General features: G+C 36.3%; 1 protein-coding gene across 3 annotated transcripts in view; it reads right to left on the minus strand.

The window, feature by feature from the left end:
- LARP4 (La ribonucleoprotein 4) overlaps nucleotides 1-19,583 on the minus strand; it is a 63,942-nt gene that overhangs the window by 36,207 nt on the left and 8,152 nt on the right. For 2 of the 3 annotated variants that reach the window (XM_058558285.1, XM_058558287.1), the window contains exons 2-5: nucleotides 6,882-7,029; nucleotides 5,811-5,963; nucleotides 4,263-4,338; nucleotides 689-825 (exon numbers count right to left, since the gene is read on the minus strand). In XM_058558285.1, coding sequence (XP_058414268.1) covers nucleotides 689-825; nucleotides 4,263-4,338; nucleotides 5,811-5,963; nucleotides 6,882-7,029 — 514 coding nt within the window. The remainder of the gene's footprint in view (nucleotides 1-688; nucleotides 826-4,262; nucleotides 4,339-5,810; nucleotides 5,964-6,881; nucleotides 7,030-19,583) is intronic. The other variant, XM_058558286.1, reaches the window with a different exon arrangement.

The following is a 19,583-nucleotide window of genomic DNA, read 5'->3' on the forward strand; positions in this document are numbered from 1 at the left end:
AAACCGATCAGAGATTTCATAAATGCTTTTAGCCCTCCAAGAACAGAAATCCTCTACTCCCATATAAGTCTATTATTAGACTTGCTATATTTAACTTTTAAATGCTTTCAACAACACATTTCACATAAAAGTGAAGATCTGCCTTGAAATACTGATAAGACACAAACATCACTAAAAATCCTTAGAATCTTAATCTAAAAATATAAATTCTTTACCAAATTTTAGACCAGTGTTTGTCAAACTGCAGGTTGCAACTGTTGTGAAATCAATTTAGAATTAAAAAAATGAGTTCACTGCAAGCATTTAGTATTAATCTGTGTGACTGACAATTCACTTGTGTGTGTATATGTGGTGTGTACATTGGGCTGTGATGTAAAACGTACTTCTTACCTGGGTTCAAAAGTTTGATATAGATTGCTTTACAGGGTGTGATAATGACATATACAGCTTTTTAATAGCCAAAAAAACTGACATTTAATTGCTTATACTTAAGTGGGTAAAAAGATGAACAACCAAGGTGTAGAATTGATATAGAAGCTATATACCAGTCAGTAAAAATAAAGATAAATTATTGGAACAGAACAGCAAAAAATAGGGAGTTAAAAACAATTCCCTATATGATCAGAAATCAAAAGAATATTTAATTTTTTGACTTAAAACAATAAGCTAAAAGATATGATTTACATACATCTCAACACTTCAAGAATTAGATCAGGGTCTGTGGTCAGCTTTTTTATCTCTTCCATGTTAGCAACTGTCCAAATTGGGATGAATTGATCACTGTCCATTTGAGATATCAGGTAAAGATCCTTTGACAAATTTTCTCTGAAAGGAATAAACAGAAGGAACAGTCCTATAAAACAATTCTTAGAAAGCTCCTAAAGAGGCGTCTTAGTCACTTTCGTCACCAAGTCTAGGAAAACAAAATTACGCTATCAGAAATAACACAGTGAACTATGAAAATATATAATATACAACAGACATACTCTAACAACTTCCAGAAAGTTTCTGAATCCCCAAATACGTACAGCCCAATAGTTCTGAACAACAGATTTAATGGAATTATATTGATATGGAAAAAGGCTTAATATTGAACTTAAAAGTACGTTACAAAACGCTACATATAGTGTAGTTCCATCTTACAAACACTTTATCATTGATCTTAGAACACGCATGTGGGAAAAGTTATAGTTTAAACCATGAGTTGGATTGTGGAGGATTTTAAATTTCTGAATGTTTACATTTTTTTATAAGTATGTTTGACTTTTTCTTTAAATTTAAATAATAAATTTAAAACATATTTAAAATTAAGACAAAAGATTCTTTAGGATTTTTTTCTTTTTTTGCTGAGGAAGATTAGCCCTGAGCTAACATTTGTTGCCAATCACGGCCACAGCATGGTGACGAGTAGTATAGGTCTGCCCCTGGGATCGGAACCTGCGAACCCAGGCTGATGAAGCAGAACACACTGAACCTAACCACTACGCCACAGGGCCAGCCCCAAGATATTTTTCTTTTTTTTTGGTGAGGAAGATTGGCCCCAAGCTAACATCTGTGCCAGTCTTCCTCTATTTTGTATGTGGGACGCCACCACAGCATGGCTTCATGAGCAGTGTGTAGGTCCGCACCCAGGGCCCAAACCCGCGAACCCTGGACCACCAAAGCAGAGTGCTCAAACTTAACCACTACAACACAGGCTGGCCCTCCAAGATTTTTAAAAGAGAAGATACAAACAGTTCTACCTTATACATAAAATCTTGCTTAACAAAGTTAAGTAAAATCAAATTCATGTCTTATTATTCACATCAAATCTTTTGAAGCGGTCTAGTTACAAACAGCTGGAAGTCCTTGCTTAAAAGCCACTTTCTCACTGACCACCCAAACACTCTTGATTCTCCTTCCCTTGATTACGCTGCTCTATTTTTTCTAATTTTTTATCTCCAAAATATTTAATTTTTTCCATAGCACTTATCACCTAACACACTTCTAAGTTGCTTATTTATTACATTTATTTTCTTATCTCCCTCCAGCCAGAATATAGGTTCCATGAAGGATCTTTGTTGTTAAAAAAATCCAAAGTCCTAGTGTCTGGCAAAGAGTAGGCCTTTACATTCAAATTATATTAAAATATACTAGTAATTACTTTTCTAAGGTTACAGTTGTCAACAGGTGGTGGTTATTTGTTTGGCGGCGGTGGGGGGTGGAATAGAGAGGAACCAGTACAAGGTAAACTTACTTCAGCATAAGAGGAAAAACATACTAACATCACCCCTAATCAACAAGATATTCCTTAAGCTTAAGAACTTGAAAATAAGACAACTGTAAAAATAATATTTACACAACTAAAAAGATGTAGCCTAAATCAACTCTGTATTTCAGCAGGTCGATTCTTATAAAACAGTGTGCCAAACTCTCAAAGAAACTGTACCTCGTCAGAAGAAGTCAAATTAATGCACATAATATCTAGGATTTGACTACTCACATCTGATATGTACTAATGGCAATTTTGCTGAGCTACAAATGTCAATTGCAAGCTAGTTTGAACTGCGTCACACTTCTGAGTAGGATTTGGTCGATTATGACAAGCCAGAGCTCCCACTCTAACAACTAAAAAAGCTTGGATAAATTACAAAAATCATGTTTTTCTGGAAGTAAAAGAGAGCTATGGAAGCTACATGGACAACATGAAATTCCAGAACGATGACCTTCCTTTCCTGAAGGCATTGCAGATGCTGGACCAGAGGGAAACCAGCAGAGCTTTAAGGCAGCTGCACAGGACTGGCATTATGAATTAGAAACTAAAGGAGCTCCCAACACAAAGCTGATTTTCCCCATTTGACGTTTACTGAGTTCTAAGGAGGAAGATGGGAGATTGGGAGCCAGGCTGAATAGGCAGAGTAAAATCTCTGAGGTCTTGTGCAAGTCTCAGTGGAAGGAGGAACCTTGCATCAAACACAAGACATTTGCCAGATTTTGAAGCTATATGGGGTAAGAGGCTAAATAGAGAGCTAATCTCAAACCTCTGAAGATCAGACTAAATCTTCCTTGGGGTTTCAGGATTGAGGTAACAGAAAACTGCCAACTTCTAAATCAAAAGCCTGAGAAGGTTATGCCTAAGAAACAGAGATAAATCAGAGGTCGACTAAGTCTAATTAAAATGGCTGCCCTGACCCAGCTCAATTCCCGACTGGACTGAAGCAATCAATCTGCTTCTGCCTACCAGAAGAAAGCTCAAATCTTGTCTAGTGGGAAAAAATATGTCATTTGCAGCTTCTAGCTTCTTTTATATGTAATGTCCAGCATATAATCAAAATTTATAAGACACGCAAAAAGGCATAAAATAAACAGAGAATCAAGAGAAAAAACTCAGAAATATAAGCAGACACACAAATGATCCAGTCACTAAACAAAGATTCTAAAGTAACTATTACAAGTATGTTACAGAAAATGAATTTATCACAGGCACAAATGACTAGAGAAAAGAAAGCTGGAAGGCTCTTGCTTTTAACCTAGGGCCCGTACTAGACTATAAAGGCAAAGAATAAAAATGAGGGGGAAAAAAGGGAGATATTTAGGATTAAGAACCAATTAAACCCGAGTTGAGAGTGTATTATGTGTAAAAAGAAATAAAGAAGTCTAGGATAAAAATCCAGGTTTCCAGCTTCCAACATTGATTCACTGATCCTGCCTCTCACCACATACAGGAAAAAAAGAAGGCATTACATTTGCATGCATATCCAAACTTCTGTTTATTTTAGAAGGAGCAGTTCAACATACTGACATTTTATGATATCTAAGCTGTAAATATACCTACATAATTCTCATCTACAAATAAGCCATTTTGAAACGTTTGCCTGAAAAAACTCTTTATTTAATAGAAGACACCGGTAATATAAATTCTATGCCCCTCCACCTAACTATCTTGCTAAAAATAACTCCAAGATCAAAGGTTACAAGAGCCACTACTAAAAATATAAATTAAGAGATAACCACTTTTTCGAGAACCCTAAACCTGAATATGTTCATAGGAAAAGTACCCAACAGAAATTTCATTATCTCTCTGCTGAGAACAGATCTTCACACACCCAACTGGAGACTCTATCTTTACATCTAGTTAAGAAACACACCGAGGAATGATACCAAAATACATCACTGAAGGAAATTAAAACCACCATCATTCTGCTCTATTGCACAGGTATTTTACATCTATTAACCAAACAATTCAAAAAATGAGAAATAGCAATAAAAAAATAATAGTGTACCGTGAGAAACAGAATTCTAATTGTTTCTTCAGACATTCTTTTAGGTCTTCTGTAGAAATTGCTGAATTGCTTTCTCCTGATGATAGAAAACAAAAGGGAAAAAGTTAACATGAAATTACCACAGACGGAAAACTTTACATTTTATTATACTCAGAATAAGTCACAAAGTATGCACAAATTAAAATTGACCACAAAACCTTGTATTTATTATTTTTAAGAATTCAGACAGTACAAGGTCTGACTAATTTCTTTCAACCTATCTATTCTTTCTTTAGAGAGATTTCACGTCAGCTTAAAAACTATTTTATCAAGTAATTAACAAAACACTGTTAACATTAAAAGCACTTGGCTGCCATATTGTAAAACACTACCCTAAATACTTTAAAAATATGGTAACTGCCTATTCCTTTAATGAAAACAAAGAACAAAAGTAATAGTAATCTAAATTTGAAGAAAGGAACTAGCTAAACAAAGTGGGATACATATATATCTCCACATCTGTATTATTGGTAGTAAATCTGATGTTAGTCCCACTCAAACTTCTGTCTTTTAAGACTCTTTTCTTTCCATTCTTTGATTTTAAAGCACTGTATCTTCCTACAAATATTTAAAGCACTCAAACGTCCCAAGGATCAGACCAACTCTCTACAGCAAACTTATTAAAACCAACTGGTTACCACATCACTTAAATCAACTCTATGTTCAAAGTAGCCAGTGGCTAGCTATATTATGGCCACAAGTAGGGAGCAGAACCCGCCTTAAATTACTGTATGGAAATACCACCCCATTCCACTTCAGAAATCAACTTGCAAGCTGAGAGACATCAGAAGTCTAGTCCAAATATTAATAATAAATAAGGAAACCGAGGACAAACCTTTATATACCTTGACTGAATTCACAGAACTAAGTAGTGATAGAAATGCCTACTCCCTATTACACTTATTTTCCAGAGATCCTTTAGAAATTAGAAAAATAAAGTTAGGTAGTCAGGGTCTATGGTCCATTTTTAGTTTCTTTTAAATCTCATCCATATTAAATTCAAGCAACTACTAATCCACGCTAATTAAATGAATGTGAAAAAAACATTTCACAAGTTGACTTGTAGTAGAACCATGTTTTTAATACAGCCTATTCCCCAAAATTAATCCCTGCAATTTCACATTTATAAATGCATTTCACACTGACAAGAGTGATGAGAAAATTGGTAGAATTTGCACTGATTCCAACTAATAGACCAACAAACTTGGAGCCTCTGAAAGATTGTAATTTAAGTCTCTTAACTATTTTTTCCTTTTAACTTCACACTTTCCTTTAATAGGATCTTTAAAGTAAACATTCTTTTTAAATTACAGTGTTCATGTTTGGTCATCTGAAAACAGTATCTATAACAATCATCTAAAATTTCATTCACATAAACTTCTTTTCAAAAAAGATAATAGACTGATCAATGCCTTATGTTTATTAGAACAATAATAAAGAGACTGTAGGGAGAAAAAGAGTAGCAAGCATACTGCATTCTCATTTTACCAACAAAACCATAAAGTTTACCAGGAACATCATATATTTGGTAACTCAGATCTTCTGGCCCTAAAATCATTCCATCGGTTGATTCTTCAATGCCTGTAGTATTTCTCGTGGTTTCACAAGATGGATACATTACTTCATACTCCTTACACATATCATCTGAAAGCTCTGTATTACCTGCATTAAAGAAAACATACTGACAGTAAATAGAAATTCTTTAAATCCTATCTTCAGGAACTCTGGGCACTATGTCTTTGATAAGATTTCAAGGAATTCTACGAGTTGAGAAAATGTCCTTATGGTTTTAAGCAGGAGTTCTCTTCTCAAAGGAGATTAAGTTTGGACCATTATGGATAAGCGAAAACGACTAACAATAACAAACTTATATAGCACTATCTAGGTATCAGACAGCTTCATGCGCTTTATCCACTTAATCCTCAGAAAATTCTACGCCAAAAGCAGTTATTATTATTATTGTTATTAAGGTTTTACAGACAAAGGAAACAACAAGCACGGAGAAGTTAAGTCATTTGCCCAAGGTCAAACAGTGAGTAAATAGCATTGCCAATGATGTGAGAGCAAAACTAATTTATAAATACTACATTAAAAGTGGCGTGGGCCAGCCCCGTGGCTTAGCGGTTAAGTGCGCGCGCTCCGCTGCTGGCGGCCCGGGTTCGGATCCCGGGCGCGCACCGACGTACGGCTTCTCCAGCCATGCTGAGGCCATGTCCCATATACAGCAACTAGAAGGATGTGCAGCTATGACATACAACTATCTACTGGGGCTTTGGGGGGAAAAAAAAATAAATAAATAAAATTAAAAGTGGGGTAAATATTGGACCCAAAGATACAGCTACTATTTTAAGTTAGTGACAATCCACTCATACTGGATATAAATGAGAACTATACACAAACTACGTTAAACATTTATATTTAACATTTATTGTGCATGATCTACCACTACCTTTAACATTTTACCACCACCTTAATATATTTAATCAAATAATCAAAGGATGTACCCCAAAGTTCTATAAACTGGTTTGGCTGTGTGTTTAACCAAACTATGTTTGTTCTGATGAAATATTTAGGACTTACCCTCAGGATGAGACCCCGATGTGGCTGCCGTTTCATGCCAAGAGCTTTCAGTTCCATGAGTTACTGGAGTGGCATCAGTATTTCCAGGAGGAATTTCTTGCCATACTTTGGCATTAGGATTTAAACCAGTTCCTTTAGATGTTACCTGCTAAATAATCAAAGGATCTATTTGTAAATTTTAAGAAGTCAGTACATTAAAATTACAAATTTAGATAAAAATATTATTTATTTAATATTTATTATTAAATTACTTAGTATTATTGGGGCTTTCTTCACATTTAAGTAATGGAAAAGTCTTAAGTTTTTGGCTCATTTGGAAATATGAATCTTTTTTAAGTAGATGAACTTGAAATGTCTATATATAAAATTTAGCTACCTATACAATAAAAAATATATCTCTGTAAAATACTATTAATAGAGAAATACTGCTTTACCCCAACTTACCTGCAAATGTCATGAAATTTATTCAAACTATTTACATATCTTTGACATTAGCATGTGCTTGTCTATCTAGAGCAAACTTCTGAGTTATCTAAAGCAATATAATTTTTATTGCCATCTAAGTTATGCCAAAGACCTTTGAGTCTGAATGATTCTACCACTGGAAATTTTTTCCCCCAAGTCAAAAACAGCAATCTGCCCTATATTAGAATGTACTTTTTTCCATTTATCCTGAAAGTATAAATTCTTAATGTCCACAACGTAACTATTTAACATATTACCATCTAAAGTGATCTTTTGCATACATCATCTAATCACAGACACACATAGAGGTGAAAAGCAGAAATGAATCATGGTGTGGGAGTAGGGGAGGAGGAGAAGAGTATTCAAAAGGTGGAGGGAGAAGAAGAAAGCAGGATGCACAAAATACATTTGTCTCACTTCATTCAACCAAACAACAGCGTTCGATCCTCTCAAGTACATTAATGACCCTTCAAAAAGTTTATACCCTTTCCAGAAAGTTACTTTTAACTGTCTTCTCAGCCATAGGTCCCTCCCCTGGATGGGAGGCACCAGAAGGTGGATTCAAAGGGCAAGGAATTAATTACTCAAGCTTATGACTTGCAGATACTGGGAATTCAGCTTTCCTGAAAAATAACTGGCACACACTGAGCCATTTATCAGGAAGTTGTCATAAATTCTGTCTACCTGGAGGGAGTTCTTACAACGGACCCTGGTTCATGGGGTTTCAAAAAAAAATAAAAAATCGGCCTTTAAGGTATCACCAACACCCAAATATGGCCAACCAAAGTAGGACTCTGGATAGGAAGCACTGCAGAGACCCCAGACAGAGTTGCTGAGAAGACTCAGTGTCTGGGAGGCCTAACTGTACTTTCTGCAATTATGTCCCATGAAATTCCCCTGTACTCTTAACATAATAAATCAAATTTTTACTTGAGTTTCTTTGAGTGAGTTTCCATACTGCGCAACTAAAATGACTTATATGTATGAACCAAAGAAACATTGTTTAATTCCACTCTCTAGCTTGCCATATATGTTTGGATTGCTTCCTTTTATCAACTGAAACCCAATTTCGGAAAAAGGAGAAAGCTCAGACACAATGTCGCTTCTATGTCAAGGTTCATTCATATCTTGGGAGCAAGGGTTGGGCCTTGGGTGGTAGTACTGGGCAGTATTGCTGACACTGTTTAGAATTGCCAGAATAATAACAAGCATATGCCTTTTAGCCAAATTTACTACTGTTTTTTTAAAATTCTCTACAGACTATATCATCATACCCCCTTTCTGCCTTCACCAGGGTAGTCTACTCCCCCCTTTGCCTTTGGAGCTGAGGTGACTGACTGATTTGGGAATTTAGGTAGAGCTTTATCTCTTGACTGACAGCAGAAAACAGCTCTGAAGAGCTTGTGATAGCCTAGCCTTCCTGCCATGTCAACAGCATTTAATTTGATATTAAGCATTTTAATAGAAGAAAATCTAGGCATTTACATACTTACCTTCCTTTCTTTTTCTCAATTCTGAGAATACCAGTTATGTCCCTACCCAAGAAAATGGCTAATAATAAAGACTATAGCTCTCAGAAAGAGGAATCAAACTTCTGAATCTTGATAAATACAATGAAAGAGTAAAAAATTCATTTAACGAATAAAATACGTACATGAAAAAGATACCGTAAAGGGGCCATATACCTACTAGAAATACCCCTAACTTACAGAATTGTTATGCAGAGTATTATGCAGCTTTAATAAAGTAAAATAGGGATTGCTATTTCAAGGCAGTTAATAATTATTATCTAACCATATAATGGTTGAGGCTCTAGAATCACACTTGAATTCAAAACCCAGCTCTAACATCAGCAGTTGCATGATCGTGGGAAAATTTCTTAACTCATCTGAGTCTCAATTTTGTCAACCGTAAATTGAGGTAAGAATTCCTTTTTCTCAGAACTAAATTATATTAATATTTAAAAGCAATTAACACTCAGTATAAATACCCCACTTTTGTATAAAGCATGTTGTTTTTGAATAGAAGGTAATTCGGCTGTCTTACCCTCAAAAGTACACTACACCAGCACTAACGCATTACATCAAAATAATTGCAAGGTAGAGTTAAAAGTTAAATGCCAACTATTGTGTCATTAAAATTAGCTTTGAACAAACAGATACAAATCACAATAGATGGATGACTACAGAACAGGATAAAATTTTAACAAGAAACTAAAAACAAAGACTAGAAAAATAAAATTCTAGAAAAAATTAAATATATGTACACAAATAAAAGAATAAAATACCATTTTACACTTACTAAATTAGCAAAGCACTTTAAAATAATTCCCAGATTGGCATAAAATTTGCAAACTCATTCCTAACTGGAGACTGTATAAAATGGTGCAACTCATATTCCCACATATTAGCATTATTTATAAGAGCCAAGAAATGGAAATAACCCAAAGTCAAACAGACAAGGAACAGAAGAAATTACAACACATTCCCTGGTAAAGCATTACACAGCCATTCAAAATTATAAAGATACATTACCACATTTTATGAAATCTAAAGGGATATATATCATACATAAAAAAAATTGCTATTAAACCATGACACACCAAATATTGTAAGAGGCATCCCAATTTTCAGAGAAGGTACAATGTGCAACAACGTGCATCTTAGGGTTGATGAAATATGAAAAACATCAAAATGGAAAATGCTCTCACACAATGGAGTGAAAAAAACCATAACCACCACAATAACAAAAGCAAAAGTGTTAAGTAATTCTGCGGGATAGGCACTGTGCTTTGTGCTTTATGTGTGTCATCTCACCTACTTCTTGAAACAATCCATAAGCACTAGTATCTGCCTTTTACAGGTTATCCTACTATATGAGAAATAATATATCCAACTAAAGACACAAAGATTAAGTATGAAGTCAGTATTAACCAACCAATAATTACAACTCACAGATTATTACAATTGCAAAAAGTACATAAACATGTGGATATGGACTAGAAGGGAACATGAGCTGCTACAATAACCAGGTCAGAGATTTTTTTCCCTTATAAAGCATTCTATTAATAAAGCATTCCATTAAAATGTCACCTTAAGTTTGAGTCATAAAAAATATAAAACTTAAAATGAAAAAGCTTATTACATCCATTAGGGATTTTTCAAATCAGAACATCAATGTTATGGTGTCTAGTACATTAAAACCAAAGATTATTTTGTGCCTTTTGTGCCTGTATATATATAATATATACTATTATTTTAGTTTTATACCAGTCAATATTTATTTAAATTTACATAAATGTTGACCATTTTCTTTGATCATCATTCTTTCTTGCATTTCAGACCTTTCCTTCTTCCCCAAAGATATCATTCAGAATTTTTTTTGATAAACTCTCAAGTTGTGGTTTCTCTGAAAATACCTTTATTTTTACCCTTTACCTTTGCTGTATACAGAATTCTCACTAGGCACATATTCCCTTTCAGTACATTAAAAATATCCCCACTGTTGGGGCCAGCCCTGTGGTGCAGCGGTTGGGTGCGCGCGCTCTGCTTCAGAGGCCCGGGGTTCACAGTTTTGGATCCCGGGTGTGCACCGAGGCACCGCTTGTCAAGCCATGCTGTGGCAGTGACCCATATCGGGTAGAGGAAGACGAGCATGGATGTTAGCCTCGGGCCAATCTTCCTCAGCAAAAAAAAAAAAAAAAAAAAAAAGGAGGATTGGCATCAGACGTTAGCTCAGGGCTGATCTTCCTCACATACACACACACACACACAAAAATCCCCACTGCCTTCTGGTTTGCACTATTGCTGATCAGAAATCAGCCATTACTCCAGCTGTCATTCCTAATCTCCCCTTATCTCTGGTAGCTTAATCTTTGTCAATGGTGTTTTGCAGTTTTGCAATCAAAAGTCTAAGTGTCGAATTCTTTTTTATTTATTCTACTTGAGATTTACTAAGCTCTTTGAAATCTGATGGATCTTTCATCAATTCTATACAATTCTCAGCCACTATCTCTTCAAATACTGCCTCTCCACCAACTGCCCTATTACTTCTTTCTGGAACTCCAATTAAATATTCTACATCTTCTCATCCTATGTTCCACCTCTCTTTGTATCAATCTCTCTTTCTCATCTACCATTTCTTTGCCTTTCTAAGAAATCACATTCTGAGCAATTTTGTAAGATCTTTCTTCCAGTTCATCAATTCTCTCTTCAGCTATTTCTAAAATGTGTTCAACTTGTCCAGTAAGTTTCTAAGTTCTCTTTTTCTATTTCTCATCTCTTAAAGCTTCTTTTGGTTCTTTTCTCAAGGATATCTGACCAATGTTTTGTTTCCTGATCATCCTTTCAGCATCTTCTTTCCTTTAAGCATATTAAACGTTCTCATTTTATAGTCTATATTTTCTAATTCCAATATCTGCAATCTTTGAGGGTTTGATTTTGTGATTCATCCTTTCTGCTAAACCATGCTCATGATGACTTACATGCTTTATGATTTTACATTATGATTACATTTAAAACGTGCTCTTCAGAAGAGGATTTGTTTTCCTTCTGCTAGATGACTGCATAGTAAGACTACCAATCTGGTATCAGTTTACATTTTCAATGTAGGCTTTTGGGGAACAACAGGTAGTGTGAATTTCAGTCCTGTTTTGGCATCAAAGAGGATTTGTTGTTAGAATTATTAGGGATGACATCTCCCTCACCAAACCAGAGCCAAGGCTAAAACTGACAAGTTTCCTTTTCTCTGGGAAAGCTTGTTTTTTTGTTTTTTTTTTCTCTCCTAGTTTACCTTGTGTCTTGTCTCTAAGCACTGCCCATTAAAACTAAAGCTCTGGGCCACTAAGGATCAACAGATGCATCAAGGGAGCCCCTAGGTGTAGGACCTGCTTATCTCCCTGGATTAGCACTTTCTGATTATTTTTGATCTGAAGATTTCATTTGCTTTCTTACCAGTTTAAAGCTCTGCTTTAAAAAATTTTTTTAAAAATTTTAACCAATATTTTCAGTTATTTTCCAGAATATCTAATTTATAATATTAGAAAAAAGTACCAATATTGTCTTCATAAAGCTAAACTGAAGAGTAATTCAAACAACTGAGAGGCAACTATGGTGTAACAGAAAAAAATTAACTTTAATCTGCCACTCAGTAATTATACAATCATTGGCCCCAGTTTCCTCGTTTTTAAAAACAATGCCCACTCTACCAAAACTTACAGTTTCTACATACACCTAACTTCATTTGTTTTGGTCACTACTTCCTCTTTCCCTCTTATTATTTGTACATACCTCTATTTTGTTACCACTATAATAGTATGTACGCATGTATGTATGTATGTATGTATGTATTGTGAGGAAGATGAGCCCTGAGCTAACATCCATGCCAGTCCTCCTCTTTTTGCTGAGGAAGACTGGCCTTGGGCTGACATCTGTGCCCATCTTCCTTCACTTTATATGGGACGCCGCCACAGCATGGCCTGACAAGCGGTGCATCAGTGTGCGCTTGGGATCCAAACGTGGGCCGCCAGCAGCAGAGCGCGGGCACTTAACGGCTACGCCATGGTGCTGGCCCCTATAATAGTTTATTTAAATATGTGTTCTTTGCAACTTAGGCAGTGGGCTCAAGGAAGGCAGAAACTAGGTCTTCCTCTTCTTTCTATTTAAGCTATTAACACAAACCAAGAGTTGACCTTCAACTATCTATTTGAATGAAATAGTAGAGGCAGATGTGCAAAACAGGAACTAATGTTTAGCAGCTGTATTTACTCTTCTCATTTGCTAGAAGATCAGAGTTGATATAATCTTCCTTTTTTTCACGTGGCCTGAGTTTAAAATGGAAGTCTTGTGTCAGCGTGCTTCTTGGCTTTTGGTTTCAGGGCTGCCGAAAGCTTTTACAGTAACGTGAAAACCAATAATAAAAAGCCAAAGCTTGCAGGGGAGCAAAAGTATCTTTGAAGTAGCACCATTTGAATAACCATAGCAACATCACAGCTTAGGGATGTTAATTTACACTTACCTCACATCATAATTAACTTAGGGAGGAAACCAACCAGTTTTCTTAGAGCACCAGCAGGTAGCCCTGCCAGGACAGGTATACCAAGATATTATCTAAAAACCTCCAAGTAGCAATTTTAGAAGGCAGATCATCTTTACATTTGGCACTATGTAGACACGCGAACAACGTGTGCTGTACCAAAAGCATCTTATCAAAGATGTTTATCGTCAGTATTCAGAATCCACTCTGGCTAATCAGAAAGATATTTTATTAAAGGATAGTGTCACTGCCACTATGTCACTGGAAGGACTGAAAAAAACAGATGCAAAGATAACATCACCCAAAATAATGGTGCAGAAGTGGCTTGGTGAGGAAATCACTATCCCTGCCCCACCAAGCACTAAATGCCAAAGTTCAAATCCTTTACAACCTTTACTACTGCCAGCACCAAAGCCACTTCTCCACTAGAAACTCAACCTTGCAAGTATTAACTCCATTTAAAGCTGATCATCGCTACGGCCACACCTGCCCACAGAATAGAAGCTTCATTTCCATTTCCTTACACTGTGTATTTTCAAACAGAGGTCATCTGTGAGTGTGCCTGACTAGTGGGTCTTTGTAACACGGCTGCATCCATCTAGATACGAGAGAATCTGGGAATTTGAATTTTGACTAGTGCATACACTAGAGAGGCCTGACTCATAATATGGGCATTTCTGCAAAAGTAGAAAGCTACTCAAAAATTGGGAGGCCCCAAATATGACAAATAATCACTATAAGAGATTAACAAAATATATTATGCCATATATACTTCATTTATAAGTAAATACCCAAATATCAAGGGATTATGATCAAAAACTTACCTTTTACTGATGGGATGCACTATTTCATTAAGCATTTAATAATCAATCAAAATAATTAACTAGATGCCTTTCAGCAGCGTATTATCCATAAATCTGATGTGTCCTGTGCTAATGATGCCAAGAATAATCCAAGTATGAGGTCCATGGCATCTAGACAAACTACTCCTGGGCATATTTATACTCTTCACCAGCCTAGTTAAGAATGTACACTTCAAAAACCACTAATGTACACAAGAAGACACATACAAGGATGTATACTTTGGCACTGATCCCATGAGTAAAAGACTGAAAACAACCTAAACACCCATCTGTAGGCAAATGGTTAAACAAAATGTAGTATATTTCATAACACAGAATACTGTAAAAGTTAAAAAAAAAAAAAAAAAAAAAGACAGGCCTATGTACACTAAAATGGAAAGTGCTCCAAGGCATATTGTTCAGTTAAAACAATTAAGTTGCAAAACAATAAGCACTTTATCATTTATGTTAACAAACACATAAAATCACTGTAGAGATATATAGGCACGTAAAAACAGAAAAGCTCTGAAAGTTTATAACACTAACCTATTAACAATAGAATTACAAATTACTAAGATATTTGCCAAACACGGAAAATGTACAAAGGACAAGCAGGAATAGTTAATTACAAAATATGATTTTTACCTATTGAACTACTTAACGCCATTTTGACAAGTATAAAAAGAAACAATCAGTTCACTGCTGTAATTCACATAACTTTTCTTTTTTTTAAATTTTATTTATTTTTTCCCCCAAAGCCCCAGTAGACAGCTGCATGCCATAGCCGCATATCCTTCCAGTTGCTGCATGTGGGACACAGCCTCAGCATGGCCGGAGAAGCGGTGCATCGGTGCGCGCCCAGGATCCGAACCCGGGCCGCCAGCAGCGGAGCACACGCACCTAACCGCTAAGCCACGGGGCCGGCCCCACATAACTTTTCTAAGAGCTGGCAATGTTTATCAAAAACCTTAAAAATATACAATCTTTGGTCCAGAAATTCTACTTGTCATATTTACTAGAAAGAAAGAGTTAAGCAAAAATACGTAAGTACAGGATGTTCACTAAACTAATTTCATAATAGCGAAAAATTAGAAAAATTAGTGTTACCACTAGCTTCCTCTCAGTAGCAGCATTTTTATTTCCATTTTTGTGCTTCTTTGTATTTTCCTACAATTAACATCTATTATGGGCCGGCCCCGTGGCTTAGCGGTTAAGTGAGTGCACTCTGCTACTGGCGGCCTGGGTTCAGATCCCGGGCGCACACCGACGCACCGCTTCTCTGGCCATGCTGGGGCCGTGTCCCACATACAGCAACTAGAAGGATGTGCAGCTATGACATACAACTATCCAGTGGGGCTTTGGGGGTAAAATAAATAAGTAAAATTATAAAAAAAAAAAAAAAAAATCTATTACTTTTACAATCAGAAAATATATAATGAAACATTTAAGATCCAAATTAAAAGACACATCAACTGGGAAAATCATTTTTGGCAAGTGATATAAAAGAATATTATCTTCAAAGAAAGCTTATAGAGCCTACCACTGATAAGAAAAGCAAAAAAGAATTCACAGCAAAGAGTACCCAAAAAGCAAATAAACATGGAAAAATGTTCAATCATACTTAATCACTGAGGAAATGCAAAATAAATCAATTATGCCATTTTAACCTTTATAGTAAATTTTTACAAATGAGAATGCCTGATGCTGACAAAAATACAGTAAACTGGGCAATAGTAAAAACTGTCATAACACTTTTGGAAAGCAATCTGTCAATACTGATACGAAAAACTTTAAAAATATTCACTCTCTGACCCACTGCAGTGAATTTTAGCCCAAGGGCTTTGTATACAAGACTGTCCTTTATAGAATTACTCAACATAAAGAAAAACTGGAAACTGAAAACGTCCATGAAAAAAAAGTTGATGTTGGGGCTGACCCGGTGGCAAAGCCATTAAGTGCGCAAGCTCTGCTTCAGCGGCCTGGGGTTCGGGGGTTCGGATCCCGGGCGCGGACGGATGCACTGCTTATCAAGCTATGCTGTGGCGGTGTCCCATATAAAGTGGAGGAAGATGGGCACAGATGTTAGCCCACAGCCGATCTTCCTCAGCAAAAAGAGGAGGATTGGCAACAGATGTCAGCTCAGGGCTGATCTTCCTCACACACACACAAAAAAGTTGATGTGTTTTTCTATAATAAAGTCTTTAAAATGACACAATAATGAATCTGACAAGTCAGTTTAACGAAAACAAATGCTTATTTTTTCATTTAAATCCTAGATAACCATGTTTGATTCATCTTTTGACTAAGGTTTAATAACGAACTCCATCAAAATCCTTACCTCTTCCACAAAACTGGAAGTAAGGCCTCGAGGCTACACAGTTATATAAAACATCTATTAAAGGATGTAAATTGGGGGCCGGCCCCGTGGCTTAGCAGTTCAGCGCGCACATTCCGCTACTGGTGGCCCCGGTTCGGATCCCAGGCGTGCACCGACACACCGCTTGTCTGGCCATGCTGAGGCAGTGTCCCACATACAGCAACTAGAAGGATGTGCAACTATGACATACAACTATCTACTAGGGCTTTGGGGAGAAAAAGGGGGCAAAACAAAAAAAGAAAAAGGAGGAGCATTGGCAACAGATGTTAGCTCGGGGCCAGTCTTCCTCAGCAAAAAAAAAAAAAAAAAAAGAGGAGGATTGGCATGGATGTTAGCTCAGGGCTGATCTTTCTCACAAAAAAAAAGGATGCAAATTGCCCAAGTGCACGCTGAAACTACCTGCCAAGAGACACACAGTATGTTAGCACACAGATACTCTCTAATCAGCACATATATATTCAAACTGTCCATAAAACTGACAGATCAATCACCACCTCTATTTCTAAGCAATGTGTCATCACCAAATAAGCCAAAAGCAGTCCTCATTACTGCACCATTTTAAGTCCGTTCCTATCTGGGGAGAGAGAGAAATGAAAGGAAAAACGGGAAACCAAATTCTTGGCAAAACAATAACTTTTGGTCTTAAGAGACAGCAGTTTTAAGGTAAGAGAACCAAGACTTCAGAAAAAGTCACCATAAATATGGTGACACCATCTCTTTGCTCATACATAATCATCTGTTTTACTTACCTATTTACTATCAGAAACAGAAATCTCATGCCACTTAACCCTACAAACGCTGAAAAACAGAAATAAAGTGTACACATTGATTAAACTTATTTGCCTCATGGCAGATTAATCATTCAGGTTTAATTTTTACATCTCCAATATTGAGAGGACCACTAAATTACAAGTACTTAAAAAAAAAAAGACAAAACAAAACAGAACAAACTCCTATCATTTCATTCAGTATGAAACCTCAGGATCCTCCTACTGGAAGACACTTAGGGGTATTTTATGGAAAGTAAAAATGAAAATTAAACCAGGAAATTTTCACCCATTCTGACAGAAGAATAGTAACTAACATTTATGGAACACTCAATTCATCTTTATAACAACTTCAGTTAAACACTATTATCATCCACATTTTGCAGATAAGGAAAAAGTTACTTTACTTACTGCATAGCTAATAAGACGGAGCCAGGATCTGAACCTAGGCAGTCTGGAGAGTCTGCCACTACACTACAGTTGCCTTAGAGAAAACTTGAAGACAACTAGTTACCTACTATTTAAGGAATATTATAAGTCTCCTCACCAAGTCAAATGGTCGCTGGCCCCAGTTCTGCCTAGAGTGGCTGATAATCCACAAGTAATAGATACAGATAAGAACTACGGTAATTCAGCTCTGCAATGATTTCTATCCTAGGGCCAAGGTACAGTTAACTTTCAATTTAATAAATAAATAAATAAATAAAATTCATGGTAGTTTATGCAATAAAATTTACCCTCTATCACAGATCACTTATCCTAATCGGAATTACTTTGTCTTCAAGTTCCACAATGGCAGTGACCTTGCCTATGGCTTACTGCTCTCTAGCACCTTGAACAGTGACTAGTACACAGGAGGCTGACAATAAAATTTGTTGAATAAATCAATGAATGAATATATACTATATGACTGTTTCTCAAACTTTACTGTGCTTAAGTATCATCTAGGGATCTGGATAAAATGCAGATTCTATTCAGCAGTTCAGGGCCAGAGCCAGAGAGTCTGTATTCTAAGAAGCCCCCGAGTAAAGGAGTTTGCTGCTGGTCTGGGGCTCACGCTGTGAACAGCAAGGTAACTGGACGACGACCCTAGATCATTTCCCCCAAGCTTTCCAAGTGGTCAAGAACAGGGCTCACTTACTCTCCACTATGGAAGAAAACCTGAAGTTTATTCATCAATAAAGCTATTACTGCCGGTCCTCTAGTATCAGAGGCAAAGACAAGACTTATATGCCCAAATTTCCACTACCTCGGTCCAAGGGCATCAAATGATTATTTTAAAAAAAACACAAAAAACAAATTGAGGCCTCCATCGATCAGTGGCTTAACTTTTGGGGAGTCATGGATTGCTCTGAACATATAATTAAAATTACAGACTTCTCCCTAGAAACTTCTACATATAAGATTCATGAATCCCCTTATTAAAGAATAAGAATCCTATTATAGATATTTAGCATTTAAATAATTTAAACAGTCCTCAAAATACTGAGCCATTTTACTTGAGATTGGTCATGTGATAAAGCCAATGGCCCGCTATACAAACGAACTCAAAAACACTCACACTTCAAATATCAATACTAAATGTCAAAATAATCTTTTTCAGAAAAGGGTGCCTTTTAATTCCTAGTGTGTAGGAATTCAAGCCAGCAAACCATTTGTTCCTTTCAAATGAAAATGACCAGAAAACTGAGATGAGACTAATCTTTCCTAAGCATATATGAAAGCAGCTGCTCACATACACTGTTTTTATAAACCAGCTACTACCCTACCTGCTGTACATTAACTGTCAGTCCTCTTATCAATCCTACGAGATAGATGTGAACATTATCCTCTTATGTTAGCATTATCCTCAATTTACAGGTAAGGAAACTGAGAAACAAGTTAAACAACTTGCCCAAGGTCATACAACTAGAAAGTGGCCCAGCCTGAGCAGGCAGCCTGGCCCCCCGAGTCCAGGGTCTTAACCGCTCCTTTATGTAACCTTGTATATAAATGTATCTTATCATTATTACTCAATCACTAGCCTCCTGTTTTTTTCCTTCTCCCAACTCAAAAGGCTAGAATAATTCTATTTCTTTTACCTTGCTCAACTGCAAATTTTTGTAAATCCTATAAATTTACAATTCCCACAGCCAATTCAACAACAAATGTTTTAGTACCAACTTATGTACACTATGTTACTTTGTTAACGTTATGGGAAAAAAAACCTGCCAATAGT

This window comes from Diceros bicornis, chromosome 17, assembly GCF_020826845.1.
Source record: "Diceros bicornis minor isolate mBicDic1 chromosome 17, mDicBic1.mat.cur, whole genome shotgun sequence".
NCBI classification, from domain to species: domain Eukaryota; kingdom Metazoa; phylum Chordata; class Mammalia; order Perissodactyla; family Rhinocerotidae; genus Diceros; species Diceros bicornis.